The 14,099-nt window shown below is 43.9% G+C and overlaps 2 protein-coding genes and 1 non-coding gene across 5 annotated transcripts in view; 2 read left to right on the forward strand and 1 right to left on the reverse strand.

Annotated features, from left to right (window-relative positions):
* Positions 1-139: 139 nt before the first annotated feature.
* On the forward strand, positions 140-9,741 carry znf687b (zinc finger protein 687b). 3 transcript variants are annotated; one of them, XM_034892588.1, is made up of 10 exons: positions 140-235; positions 1,000-3,351; positions 4,038-4,300; positions 4,386-4,570; positions 5,183-5,359; positions 5,525-5,687; positions 6,081-6,434; positions 6,684-6,784; positions 7,318-7,405; positions 7,784-9,741. In XM_034892588.1, the coding sequence occupies exons 2-10, from the start codon at positions 1,014-1,016 to the stop codon at positions 8,393-8,395; spliced, it is 4,281 nt and encodes a 1,426-aa protein (XP_034748479.1). In that variant the 5' UTR covers positions 140-235; positions 1,000-1,013; the 3' UTR covers positions 8,396-9,741. The 3 variants fall into 3 exon arrangements, with proteins under 3 accessions (XP_034748479.1, XP_034748477.1, XP_034748478.1); XM_034892586.1 differs by having other exon boundaries at positions 4,005-4,300; positions 7,784-8,395; XM_034892587.1 differs by lacking the exon at positions 140-235 and having other exon boundaries at positions 1,014-3,351; positions 4,005-4,300.
* LOC117957371 lies at positions 5,795-5,929 on the forward strand. The gene has a single exon (XR_004659490.1). It is a non-coding gene; the product is annotated as a small nucleolar RNA SNORA13 (small nucleolar RNA).
* Positions 8,847-14,099, reverse strand: part of aqp10b (aquaporin 10b) — a 6,042-nt gene continuing 789 nt past the window's right edge. Inside the window, exons 2-6 of the mRNA XM_034892596.1 lie at positions 13,565-13,691; positions 12,915-13,052; positions 10,614-10,732; positions 10,258-10,475; positions 8,847-10,154 (exon numbers count right to left, since the gene is read on the reverse strand). Coding sequence (XP_034748487.1) covers positions 9,965-10,154; positions 10,258-10,475; positions 10,614-10,732; positions 12,915-13,052; positions 13,565-13,691 — 792 coding nt within the window. The 3' untranslated portion in view covers positions 8,847-9,964. The remainder of the gene's footprint in view (positions 10,155-10,257; positions 10,476-10,613; positions 10,733-12,914; positions 13,053-13,564; positions 13,692-14,099) is intronic.

Here is a 14,099-nt window from a genome sequence, read left to right on the forward strand (position 1 = left end):
GAGACTACTGTCACACTTTAAATGACTTCTCATGGTGTTTAAAAAAGTCTGGTAAAGACATTTATGAATGTATTATGTCTTTCACATTAAAAATAAATATACGTGTCGTTTTCAGCATCATCCTTGCATTTTTCCATCACTATCCCAGCCTTATAGGATGTCTCAGGTCATGTGACGGGAAGCACTGCATTTTCAGCTGAAAACGAGCTAGGATAGTCGGGAATCGCATATCCAGGTAAACAATCAAATACATGAAATATTAAACAAAACTCCCCATTCCAATCACCCTCTATTGTGAAATCGTCGACCCTACGATCACGGGGTTGTTATAGCTGTCAAACCATACCTCAGCAAACCGCTCCAGTTGCTTTTTAATGGCGAATGCTAGCTAACGTTAGTTAGCTAAATGACCCCTCTGTCTTGGCTGGAGCTCAGCGGCCAGCTAGCCAGGCTCAGTCGGGAAGCAATATCGTTAGCTCAAAATAACCGAGGTCGCTGCTGCGAAACGCTGTCCCGATTGGACTGTTACTCATATGGTTATTACTGCAAAGCTACAACATTACTTGAACTACAAAGCATTTTTGAAGCATCGTTTCCCATTCATAGCAATACAGTGCTGAGCCTGTTACCAGAGGAGGGTTTTGGTTGCTGAACGCTGTTGCTAACGCGCTAGCTGGCAAATAATACAAATGCTAGTCCAGGACCCTGGTAGCCTAGCTAGCTGTCCTGACAACAAGCTAACCTGCTAAAGATTGTTAATGTGTCAAACGTAGGTGCCTGCAATAAATGTTATGCGCGGAATTTACCTCGAAAATATAAACATTTTAACGACCATTAATGATTTTAATAATTTGCATTTTGAGATTTTGTAGCAGTAGTATTATGCTAGCAAGGCATAGCAGAGGTTGATGGACAACAACACAGGCATCAACAACACAATTCATTTTAGTGTATTAAGTTACCTTCTGCTACTATGTCTATGAATCTGTGTTTTTACAGGAGTTAATCCCGGTATGGGGGACATGAAGACCCCAGATTTTGACGACCTGTTGGCAGCATTTGACATTCCTGACATAGATGCCAAAGAGGCCATCCAGTCTGCCCCAGATGAGGCAGAGGGACCCCATGGAGCTGCAGGGGCACCTTTGGGCAAGGCGGATAGCGTGGTGGGCGTTGGGTCATCCTTGAGACCACAGAGCCCCTCAGATCCCCAGGCGGACACCTCAATTGTTAGTGTGATTGTGAAGAATAAAGTGCGCCTTGAGGCCGTAGATGGAGAGGAGGGGGAGACAGACCAGGACCCTATCGATGTGATCGCAGGGGTAGATGTAGGTCCTAGACTAGGTGCGTGTGCCCCTGGAATGGCTGAATCTGAAATACTCAACCACAATGGTTTTGGGGCATCTGGTGTCCCCACGCCCCCTTCCCTCAGCCAGACCCAGTCTAACGGAGCACCATGGTCAATAAACACTCCTAAAGTGTCTGCAGAAGCAGCAGGTGCTAGTGCAGCCAAGTCTCACAAGCAGGGCGGGAACATTTTCAACAGACTTAAACCGCTTGTTGCACAGGGGTCTGGAGATCCAGTGGGCCGGGCTAGGAAGATGCAGCTTCTTCAGCAACAACACCAGCAGCAACAGGATACAGGCCAAGAGAGGGCAGATGGTGTCAAAGCATCATTACCTTCATCTTCCTCTCTGTCAGCTGGTTCATCTCCTCTGGCTGCAGGTGGGGCTTTTGGACTAGCCTCACCTTTCTTTCCCCCTTCCAAGCCTCTGCTTCCCACTCCCTCTGCCCTAACATCACACCCGCTGCACTCATCTCAGCCTTTTAACGGAGCTCCCAAAGGTGTCCCTGGTGGATTTCAACACCCACAAATGGAGGAGGATGATTCTGACCCTGATTTGGGGAGTCCATTATTAATCCAAGAGAGCCCAGACTCCCCGACTTGCACTCAGCTGAGTCGACGTTACAAGTCTGACTCTGTCTCAATGCAACCCCCATCTTCTACTGCATCTCACCCTAAACCTGGGGACACTCCATCAGGGGCATCTCTGACTTCATCAACACCACAGTCTGGCTCAACAGAGAGTCCCCAGCTGGAGAACAGGCATCCAGAACATGTCATTGAAGAGAGAGACTCACCAGAGAGTCCTGAACCAGAGATGCCTAAATCTACCACTCAAGTCGCAACTAAGAGGTGCTCCAGCCCTGCAGTGGCCTCCACTCCACCTCCTTCTGAACTGCGGGAGCCCAAAGAGGAGGAGGAAGAGATGGAAGTGGGGAATGGGGTCGAAAAGGTTTCTGAAGTCAAAGCTGACAAGGGAGAAAATGGGAAAACAAGTGAGGAGAAAATGGAGGTAGATGACGGCAAGCCTAAACCTCTGTCCACAGACGGAGGAGCAGCTGGCGTTGCTGCACCTGCTGCTTCTGGAGCTCCAGCACGACCCCTCAAAGTTAGAATAAAAACAATTAAAACCTCCACGGGTGGAATCACCAGAACTGTCACGAGGGTAGCGCCTAAAGGTGGTGCTGCAGGAAAAGGTTCGGACCCTAAAGGTCAAACTGGGGAACGTAAGGTGTTAGGAAACAAGGCCCAAAAACTTGAAGCTCCCCCTGGTCACATGACAACAACTTCCCAGAAAGTAAGCACTCTCAATGCCCTGCCTGTGTCTACACTCGCAGCCAGCAGTGTCATGCTAGCTGCTGCCACGAAGGTCCAAAACAAAATGGCTGCATCTGACAAGGCCAAGGTTTCTGCCACGGCTGTCAGCATCACAAAATCTGCTTCCCTGCCTGCAACTCCCTCTGTGGCACCCTCCCCCAAGTTCTCAGTGGCTGCTGGTGGGATCAGTGTACGAACAGCCACTAATAAGACAGCTAACGGAGGGAGTGGCACAATGATAGGGGGCTCCCTCCAGCCAAACAAACCTGCCTCCATCGTCAACAGTACAGGTGCCGTCATCTCCCGCAGTCAGTCGAGTCTGGTCGAGGCTTTTAACAAAATCCTGAACAGTAAGAACCTTTTGCCGAGCTACAAGCCCGACCTCTCAGCACCTCCACCACCCGAGTGGGGTCTTCCACTCCCAGCCACAGGGTACCGCTGCCTGGAGTGCGGAGATGCTTTTGCCCTGGAGCGCAGCCTGGCTCGACACTACGACCGACGATCGCTCCGCATCGAGGTAACCTGCAACCACTGTGCTAAGAGGCTGGCCTTCTTCAATAAGTGCAGCCTGCTGCTGCATGCCAGGGAGCATAAGGAGCGTGGGCTGGTCATGCAGTGCTCGCACCTGGTCATGAGGCCTGTCACTGTAGAGCAGATGATTGGACAGCAGGACATTACACCCATCGGTGGTAAGTTGGCTTGCAGCTGACAATTATTTCAACTGTCTGTTAATTTTTTTTTTACTGAAAGGTCAACAAAGTATATCAAACCGACAGAAAAGGATTTGTTTTCTTGATAAATGACGAAAAAAAGTAAATTATCTTAATTGTTGATACATTTTTTTGTAATTCAACTAATGAATTAATCAACTATTCCTTACAGCTTTTGGGGTCAACATTCAGTTGTTTACATCATGTCAGGGCTGCAACCTGTCAATTATTTTCACGATTGTTTGGTCTATAAAATGTCAGGAAATAGTAAAAAAAAAAAAAGATGTAAAAGATATTCGATTTACTGTCATGGAAGACTAAAAGCAATCTTGCAAATATTAAATGAGGAGCTGCAACTAGAACATTTTGGGGAATTTTGTTGGCAAAAAATGGCAAGCGATAATTAAAAAATTGTTGTTCATTAACTTTCTGTTGATCCACTCTGGTTTCAGCTCCATCGTACATTTTTAATTGCTTTTTTCCTATTAGTGTTTTAAAAGTCATGAAAGAACCACAGAAATAACTGAGTCTGAAAATAGTCCATGAAGGAAAAAAAATACACTCATCATTCATTTGTGATTCATCTCCATTGTCCCATCCGTCTCCTCTGATATCCACCTTTGGCTGACCAGGCCTGCTTTCCTCTTCGTCCTCCTCTCCTCCAGTCTCCTCTCCTTCCACCACACCAGGGGGCCCTGCCGCCTCAGCCAACTCCAGCCCGATGAAGGATGCTTCATCTCCAGCAGCAGCTCAGCCGCGACCAGTCCGCCGCGCACCTCAAGGCCCCCAAGCACTGATGCCTCTGCCTTGCAAGAAGGTCGAGGGGCTGCAGTACAACAACTTCAAATGTCCAGAGTGCCAAACACAATTCTCTGGCAAGGCTGAGCTGGTCACCCACTTCCAGCAGATCAGAGCTGCTCCCAACTCAGTGAGTCTATGTTTCATTCCACTGCTCCCTTGCTCTTCTAAAATGCTGCTGGTCACGGTTTGATCCCCCCTTTCTTCTGTTTCAGACATGTACGCAATGCTCGCCTCCCATGATGCTGCCTAACTCGTGTGCCGTGTCCGCCCACCAGAGGATTCATAAACACAGAGCGCCTCATGTATGTCCTGAGTGTGGCGGGGTCGCCCGACAGGCCAGCTTCCAGACACATCTGGAGGAGGCCTGTCTGCACTTCGCCCGGCGCATTGGATACAGGTATGGAGATGCTTCCCAAAACCATCATTAGGAGCCATAACAATTTGCTAAACTATCTCATAAGAAGACTCCAACTGATGTCAAGACCGTATCAAGAAATAGCCCTGATTATGTAATTCATGGAATCCATTATCATTATCAGATGACCCAAAGCACTAAGGAGGAAAAGCAAACAAGAGAATCCTAGAAGGGCTAGCTTGAATTTGTCCTGTGTTTATAATCGCCAACAATTTGCTTTTAAAACGCTTAGCATTTATTTTATTTTCTAAATTTAAGGAAGCAATGAAGTACAGACCTTCAATATATATTATTTAGAAATTAAAACTGAAATGGTTCCAAATGTTTGAGGGATTTTTAAAATTTTATGAAATGACTAATAAAACTAATTTAGCAATTCTTCAAATTTTTAACATCGCTTGGATTGTCTTCTTTATTGGATACCGAGTGTAAATACCAAAAAATGTATTAAAAGTACTATCTACTGATTTGAGAATCTTTTTTTTTTTTTTGAGTCTGCAGTAGACACTTAGGGCATACACAGAAGACACATTTGAAAATGTTTCTGTTTTAGAGCCAGAATGCATCTTGACTGTGTATCATGATCTTGTCCAGGTGCTCGAGCTGCCAGGTTGTTTTCGGAGGGTTGAACTCCATCAAGTCCCACATTCAGACCGCTCACTGCGAGGTCTTCCACAAGTGCCCCAGCTGCCCCATGGCCTTCAAGTCTTCCCCCAGCGCCCAAAGTCACATCAGCACCCAGCACCCAACGCTCACTGGAGGACAGGCCAAGTATGTGTGCTACTTCTACCAAAACGAAACATGGGGCACTTTCAAGCCACATGTAAAGAAATATTGTCAGAGGATGTTTGAAAATGATAGTTACAAATTTGGAAATATATCCCTAAAATATTAATTCTTTTGTTGTTGTTGTTTTTTTCTTCTCTCCTGTTGCAGAATGATCTACAAGTGTGTGATGTGTGATACGGTTTTTACCCAAAAGCCCTTGCTGTACATGCACTTTGACACTCATTTAGCCAAACAAAAAGTGCATGTGTTCAAGTGTCCTGACTGCACCAAGCTCTACGCCCAGAAAGGATCAATGATGGAACATATTAAGGTGTGTCCATATATTGAGAGGAGAGTAAATATTCAGATCTCATACATTTTAGATATTAAGTCCAACAGATACAGCATAATGTCATTGCAAATCACAAATTAGCCTTTTGCCTTTTTGTGTTGCCCGTTCATGGCTTTCTACAGTGAATGTGGTGTTAACAAAGGCATACAGCAACTTCTTGGCTCGGCCTTAGCAAGGTTCCTCCCCAGTGACCTTGTCCTAAGTCTATACCAAGTACAGTTGATGTTTTTGTAACAGAAATTAGTTTTTGAGAGTCAGATTATCTTTTTGTGTACCAGTTGGAGTAACTTGTATTTTCAAAAGTACACAAATTCATCTTGAACGATCTGTGTGTCTATCTCCTCTCTAACACTTTACTGTGGTCCGTCTCAGACGGCTCACAGAGGACCATCAGCCAAACAGACAGAGTCTCAGTCCGATGCCTCTAACCCTGCCTCGGCCTCCGCCAACGCATCCGGCCCCTCTGGCCTCAAATCCAAATCCTCTGGAAAACCTGACAACTCTGACGGTGAGGACTGGGGGCGGGAACAGGAGGAGGAAGAAGAAGAGGAGGAAGACGATGACGATGATGGGGACGAGGACTACGAGGCTCCAGGGGCCAACTCGACCGCCCCGGGGGGCAGCAGTCACCCCCCCGCCCAGACTGAGTGGACCTGCCCCCAGTGTCAGACCACCTTCACTGACAACGAAGACTATCTGAGTCACGTGAAAATGGAGCATGGAAAGGTGTAGCATAATACCTCTATTATTTACATTTATCTGATCTTATTGACTCCAATGATAACAGTTCACCCAATTTTAAACAGTTTAACTAGCCACAAGTATTTTGTGGATGGATTATTGCCTCCAATCGTGGAGGGTATCTCAGAAAAAGCGCCTGTAATTTCCTGCCTGCACTGTGGAACAGTTGACTTGAGACACAGTATCTTTTTATCTTTTCTCTGTCTCTGTGTGTGTGTGTGTGTGTGTGCGTAGTTCCCTTGTCGCATTTGTGGAGGGACGTTCAGCACGTCTTCCAGCCTAAGACGCCACGAGCGTGTCATTCATGAGGGCAACAAGAGAGTCTTCCATTGCCAGTGAGTTACTTAAACTTTCGTGAGGGACATGTTTTAAAGTGTCGGACACAAACTAACCCACAACCGTGTTTCCTCACAATGTTCAGTTAAAAAGAAAATCCCTGTTTGATTGATTTACAGTTTAGGCATGGTTAATAAGTAGAGCTAGAATGATGAATCGGCCATAGAAGAGCCCCTAACATGGAATTGCAGGACAGAAATGCTAAACTCGGTTAGTGGTCATTCAGAAATAGTGTCACGATCCCAGTTCGTCCAACAGAGAGCACTGACACATCGATTTTTTACACTGTAAAATCCCTCAGTGTGAATGTTGGTCACAATTCTTTAACAAAAAAAAGGGATCTGTATACAGATTGGTGTTTAAAATTATCTGTTTTACTTTGACCAATATAGTTTAATCAGATTCGGTCAACTTATATTAATTAGTTGAGCTGTATGTTCTTGTATGCTGATGTTTTGTTATGAATGCAATATCCATATAAGAACTGTTAGTCTTAAATAATCAGATTTAACCGGGAAAAATAATATTTCAGATATTGCACGGAAGGCAAACGCACCTTTGGTAGTCGGTTCTTACTGGACAAACATATCCGGCTCCATCACAGAACCACAGACGGACAGGTGAGTCGAGACAAGATTTTTAGTTTCCACTGGCCATAAGTAGTTTAGAGCAGTTTCCCTATTCCATACTACAATGCACGTATTGCATCATTTCCTCTTATTACAAAACAATTAAAAGTCAAGTGTTAGACTAGCAGATACTGTAAACTTCGATCATTTGTGTAATACAGTGGTACATACTCTTCATACAATTAGAATGTGGTACTGTACGTGTAAATGGTAAAGTTAAGTATTTGTTTATCCTCTTTAGTTTGTATAAAATTATTTGTTTGTTAGGACATTGGGGCTCAGTAATGGTGTTTATCAAGATTTAAATTCCACTTGCACCTTTTCCTTGCCTTGTAAACATTTAGTCTCATGCTCTCTCTGCGTCCTCAGGACAGACCCATGACCAGGAAGCGGGCAGCCACAGGGGGAGAAGGACCAGGTAGCTCTTCAGAACAGGATGGTGAGGGCGGTCCTCCTGGCGGCCGAGCAGGAGATGAGGAAGAAAACGCCCCCGAAGACGGTGAGGAGGGTCCTGCAGGTCCTGCAAAGAGAACCAGGGCGTCTATCGCGTCGACAACGTTGGCACCCAACGAGCTGGAAGAGGAAGATAACATTTTCCGTTGCGTCCCCTGCGGCTTCTCTACCGAGGATGGGGCGGAGTTTCAACGCCACATCCCCCAGCACCGGGCCGACACCGCCTCCTTCCAGTGCTTGCAGTGCGGCGTCTGCTTTGCGTCGGCTGGCTCTCTCAGCAGGCACCGCTTCATCACGCACCGCGTGCGGGACACCCACGGTGATGCCGACCGCAGCACCCCGCGCCACCCCGGCTCTCCCGACGGCTCGCCTGCCTCCTCTCCTCAGGGACAGGGCGAGGACGGAGAGGGGAATCTGAGCTGCAAGGTGTGCGGCCGGCGTTTTGACAAGGGCTCGGACCTCAACACCCACTTCAGGACCCACGGCATGGCCTTCCTCACCGCACACAAGACAGACAAGCCCCAGTAGAGGATCGGGGAAGGGGGGGGGGGGTGAGACTGACAGATCATCTACAACGAGGAATCAAGAGTCTTGACTGAGGAGAGAAGCTGTAGAATTTGAATGTTGATCCTGAGATGAAACAGCTGCTTCCTGTGCAGTTTTTTTTTAAGCTACCATAAACACTTTTACTCCAATCTATGACACCTATTCTGTGCGATTGTAAGTGCATGCTTGATCATGTTACTGGTCACTTAACTGAACACACCTCACTTAACTGACTCTTGGAGAGGAAAGTCTCTCAAACAGCCCCGAGAAAAGCATTTATATATCAGCCATACTGTGTTTAATACGTCTTGTCCTTCCATCTCAATCACTCTGCACTGACTGTAGCCACCTGCCTGTTATTCCATGTAACACTTTAATACATAACACCTCCCACTTTACCCCTGACAGCTGTAGTGCCGATATTTTAGTAACATTGTTCCTGGTCATCATACTCGTTTGCCTCAAGTCCCTGTTCACTATTCCGGCATGAGATCCGTTTTAACCGCTCCAGAGGCTTTTAAAACGGATCTCAAGACATCTGAAACATGAAGGGGAGTGTTTGGAGAATGAAACACTGATTTTTATGTTGCTATATTTATTTATACAGAACTTATTACTGCTGTTGGTATTTGTGTGAGTCAGTTGCATCAAATCATACCCAACGTGGTGCGATTTACCTGCAACTGAGACATGATTCTCTGAAGGCATTTCATTAGGAGACAAGGTTACTGGAAGTGTGTAACCTGTGTTGTGTGAATAATGTGTGATGTTAATCGTTAACCTAGAAGAAGATAAAGGGAGGTCAGGCTTCCTGCCAGTAGTATATGTGTACGTTTTGCCTTGTAAATACATATTACACTAAAAGAAAATGTTCTGGTTTTAGTAACTTGCTATGATAATGTGAATACGTATAGTATTTGTACTTGTACTGTTTCCTTTTTTTCCAAACAATTTGAAGTTTAAAAGAATCCCCCCCCCCAGAGGTAGCTATACATTGTAATTACAAAGCAGAGGGAAAGTGTGGGGGTTGTGTCGTCTTAATGTAATACAAATGTTTATTTCTTTGAGATTGTTCTTTTTTATCTCCAGAATAAGTGCTTGCTGTACTCACATTTCTTTTGTACGTTTCAAAAACAGCCTTCATTGTCACGTGACGGAGGCCGAAGAGTGATTTTTTCTTGTTTTTGTTTGTATTTTTTATATGTCATATCATATTTATATAGCTCAATAGTGGAAATTTCATGTCATTTTCTTTTCCATGGTTGTGGTCTGCTTGCTGAAATGCCATACACTTTTGTGCCGTTTCAAAAATAAATGTGTAAAAGAGACAATTGACTCGTGCAGCACGTTCATCTGCAGAGTTGAGGGTCACATTCAGAGTAGTGTTTGCAACTTATTTCTTTTTACAAATGGAACTCTTTTCAAATTGCCTTCAACGACAATTTGTAGTATCAGAACCAATCTACTTGTTCCACTAAAATCAGTCACAGAATAGATGGGTTTCATAACATAATTAGCATTTACTATACATTTGACCACTAAGTGGGTTTCTCACAGTCTGGCTCCACCCCCCTCCAGCTCCAGCCCTATCTTGCCCTCAGTGGCCTCCTGACGGGAGGTCTGGAGCTCAGGCGGACTGAGAGGATGGTGGACTTCTATCATCAGCTCGTAGATCAGGGTTCCCAGCAGCGCCCCAACACAGGGAGCCACTATTGGCACCCACCACCAACCGCCTCCAGCCCTGTAAAGGCAGTAGTGTGAATACATTAATGTGGGGTGACAAAGTACAAACTTCACGGCTTAAACAGACAGATCAAATAAATGTCCTAAGTCAAACTACTAACTTGAAAACATCCACTCCCCAGCCAGCGATGTACGTGTACAGTCGCGGTCCAAAATCCCTGGCCGGGTTGAGGGCGTAGCCGCTGTTGGAGCCCATCGAGATGCCTATAACTAGCACTGCTGCTCCCACCAGTACAGGCTGAAGACCATCAGGGAGGGAGCTGTTCCTCTGGTCCCCAAGAGCCAAGACACACAGCAGCAACGCAGCCGTGCCAATCACCTGGATAACATGGGAAATTTGACACATATGCAGAATGGTGTGCACATCCTTTTCTATATTTGGGTCAGGAGCAGAATAGCAGATTCATGGAAGGAAAACCGGTTTTAATTGACTCAGATGTGAGCGACAGGATCTGACCTGGTCCACAACCCCTCCCCATATACTGAGGTAGTCGGCTGGGTAGGTGGCGAATATTCCTGCTGTGGCAGTGGAGCCCGTCACTGTAAACTGTCCTCCGCTGTACGCCTGGATGGCATCTGCAAACATCTCATCATACATACGAAAACACGTGCCATTACCAGACCTAATTCTAAACATTTAAGTCTTGTGACTTATCTCAAGAAAAGACCAAAATCGTTTTTGTCTTACAAGTATGGTCAATGTAACCAAAGCTTCATAAAGCCTGCTCCTCTCAAGAAGTATTAAAAACACAACGATCCACAACATTCTCCACAAAAATTAACACAAGTTAATCCTACATACATGCAGTGGGGCTCGAAAGTTTGGCCAACCCAGGTAAAAATTTGTATTAATGTACATAAAGAAGCTGAGAAAAGATAAAAAAAATCTCCAAAATGCATTAAAAGACAGATTAGACATTCATATAATATGTCACTAAAAGTTTGATTTTATTTCCATCATTTACAAAATAACAGAAGACAAAATGGTATCTGCAAAAGTTTTGGCATCTTACAAAGTTAGTACCTTGTACTGCTCCCTTTGGCAAGTATCACAGCTTGTAAACACTTCTTGTAGCCAGCCAAGAGTCTTTCAATTCTTGTTTGAGGTATCTTCGCCCATTCTTCTTCCAAAAGTCTTCCAGTTCTTCAAGATTTCTGAGCTGTCTGTCACGCACTGCTCTTTTAGGGTATATCCATAGATTTTTTATTATGTTGAGGTCAGGAGATTGTGAAGGCCATGGCAAAATATTCAGTTTACGCCTCTTGATGTAATCCATCGTGGAATTTGAGGTGTGTTTAGAATCATTATCCATTTGTAGAAGCCATCTTCTCTTTAACTTCAGCTTTTTCACAGATGGCATCAAGTTGGCGTCCAAATTTGCTGAAATTTTATTGAATCCATTTTTCCTTTTACTCATGAAATGTTCCTGTGCCAATGGCTGCAATATGACCCCAAAGAATGATTGATCCACCCCCATGCCTAACAGTTGGACAGAGGTTCTTTTCATAAAATGTTGTGCCCTTTCTTCTTCAAACGTACTTTTTCTCATTCCGGCCCAAAAGTTCTATTTTAACCTCATTGGTCCACAGAACTTGTTCCCACAATGCATCAGGCTTGTCTATATGTTCATTGCAAACTTCAAATACTGATTTTTGTGGTGAGGACGTAGAAGAGGTTTTCATCTGATGACTGTTCCATGAAGACCATATTTGTAAAAGTTTCTCTTTATAGTCGAATAGTGTAGCACAACTCCAGTGTCTGCCAGGTCTTTCTGGATGGATCGTGCAGTCAAACGTGGGTTTTGACTTGCTTTTCTCACAATCCTGCAAGCTGTTTTGTCTGATATTTTTCTTGGTCTTCCAGATTTTGCTTTAACTTCCACTGTTCCTGATGACTGCCATTTCTTAATTACATTCCGATCAGAGGATATTGGCATCTGAAAATGCTATGCTATCTTCTTATAGCCTTCTCCTGCTTTGTCAACTATTTTCAGTTTTCTACAAAACTGCTTAGAAGAACCCATGGTGCTGATTGTTGGGGCCAGGTCAGATGAGTCTGGGCATTTAAAACCTTAAGATTGACATCATCTGGTCTTTCCAGACGATGACTCAGAACAATCCATGACACTCTCAGGTCTCAGCTTTCCAAAGGGGGCAGTGCATGCTATAAACTTGACAGGGTGCCCAAACTTTTGCAAACGCCATTTTTTGTTTTCTGTTTTTTTGAAAGTGTAAATGATGGAAATAAAATCTAACTTTTTGTGACATTTATACGAATGTCTAATCTGTCTTTTGATGCCTTTTGGAGATTCTTTCCACCTTTTCTTGGCGTCTTTATGCGCATTAATACAAATTTTAACCTGGGGTGCCCAAACATTCGAGCCCCACTGTTCATCCCTCCTTTTCATTGCCCACCTCGCTTGCATGGCTCTGCTTGTCTATGACATGTAACCCTGTCTATGTACTGTACCTTGTCTGTTTTTGTATCTATTTAACCAAAACTGTAAAGCGTCTGAGTGTCTGAAAAAGCACTATAAAAAATAAATGTATTATTATTATTATTATTATTATTATTATTATTATTATTATTATTATTATTATTATTACTACAACAACAAAGTATTTCTGTAAGAAATACCAAGTGGAGCACCAAGTGTGTATTAATTCACTGCTCAAAATAATCCCAATAAATGTAGCCTACTATTTACTTTAGTAACAGTTGCTAAATGCTATTGTTACTACATTGTTGAAAACTCACCATAGTACTGCAGGCTAACCGTTGCGGCAGCCAGAAAGCTTCCGAGCACCTGGAAAAAGACGTAGAAAGGCAGCTTGATCCAGGGATGTCTGCCCAAAACGCACAAGCTTAGAGACACTGCAGGGTTCAGATGGGCACCTTTTGGATGAAAAGTATCAAGAATTCAGGTCTGAAATTGAACATTTGATAACTTAATTTATTACTTTGAAATTGTCACATTAAGAGAATTTGAAATGCCCTTTGCATGTTAATATCTACCTCTTGATGTCTACAATAAAGACAATTTGACCTGCACAATGAATAGAGGTGTTACTCACCAAGTGCATTAGGGGAATTGTTGGTTCTCTGTAAATAAAAGTGGGGTCTAGACCTACTCTATCAGTAAAGTATTGTGAGATAAGTTGTGTTATGATTTGACACTATAAAATAAACTTGAAATTTAATTAATATTATTATAAAATAGCAAACAGGCATTTATCAGGCTTCACACAGCTCCCTCTGGAACCACACAAGGTTTTATGCTTATTCACAAGTTTTCACAAGAAAACAATAATAGTTACTGGGGGACTTGCTATTTTAAGTGAACACATACTGTAGGGTTCATCCCCCCCCCCCCCCCCCCCCCCGATAATTTACATACAGTCCCTTACCTGAGACTCCACGAGACACAAAGACCCCAAATGTTACTCCAAGAGCAAAACCCAGATTGATGGACAGGTACTGCCCTTTCTGATCTTTAGTTGTGGTTACCTGGGCAACCGAGCCGCATCCAAACAGCTGCAATTGCATTAGATGAAGAACTGTATTAGAAGAATATCTCAACCCAAGTGCAAAGAAAATCTAAACACATCTGCATGACATTAAATTTCAGTAGGGGGGTGGGGTGGTTTGGTGGATGAAAATTGTAATTGCAATAAAAAAAAAAAAGTAAAACGTTGTTGCATGTTGTTGTTTGTTGCAGTATTCCAAATGTAATGAAACTTGATATAAGTGCTATAAACATGGTCTGGCACAGATAAACAAACACATCATTACCTTGGTATAATCTTCTTCATTGCCAAGGAACCTGCTTTATGATTTGTGTTGTAAAGGTTCATTGCCCTGACAGGTGAGACAGTTAACATCAAACAGAACCACACAATCACAGCCAGCAGCGACGTACAAACATCACTGCTGCATTCTAAA

Source organism: Etheostoma cragini, chromosome 14 (assembly GCF_013103735.1).
Source record: "Etheostoma cragini isolate CJK2018 chromosome 14, CSU_Ecrag_1.0, whole genome shotgun sequence".
Taxonomy (NCBI): domain Eukaryota; kingdom Metazoa; phylum Chordata; class Actinopteri; order Perciformes; family Percidae; genus Etheostoma; species Etheostoma cragini.

Coding starts and splice junctions, on each gene's coding strand:
- znf687b (XM_034892586.1), top strand. CDS start 1,014: ATGGGGGACATGAAGACCCCAGATTTTGACGACCTGTTGGCAGCATTT. Junction 3,352..4,004: donor GGACATTACACCCATCGGTG/GTAAGTTGGCTT, acceptor TTGGCTGACCAG/GCCTGCTTTCCTCTTCGTCC. Junction 4,301..4,385: donor TCAGAGCTGCTCCCAACTCA/GTGAGTCTATGT, acceptor CTTCTGTTTCAG/ACATGTACGCAATGCTCGCC.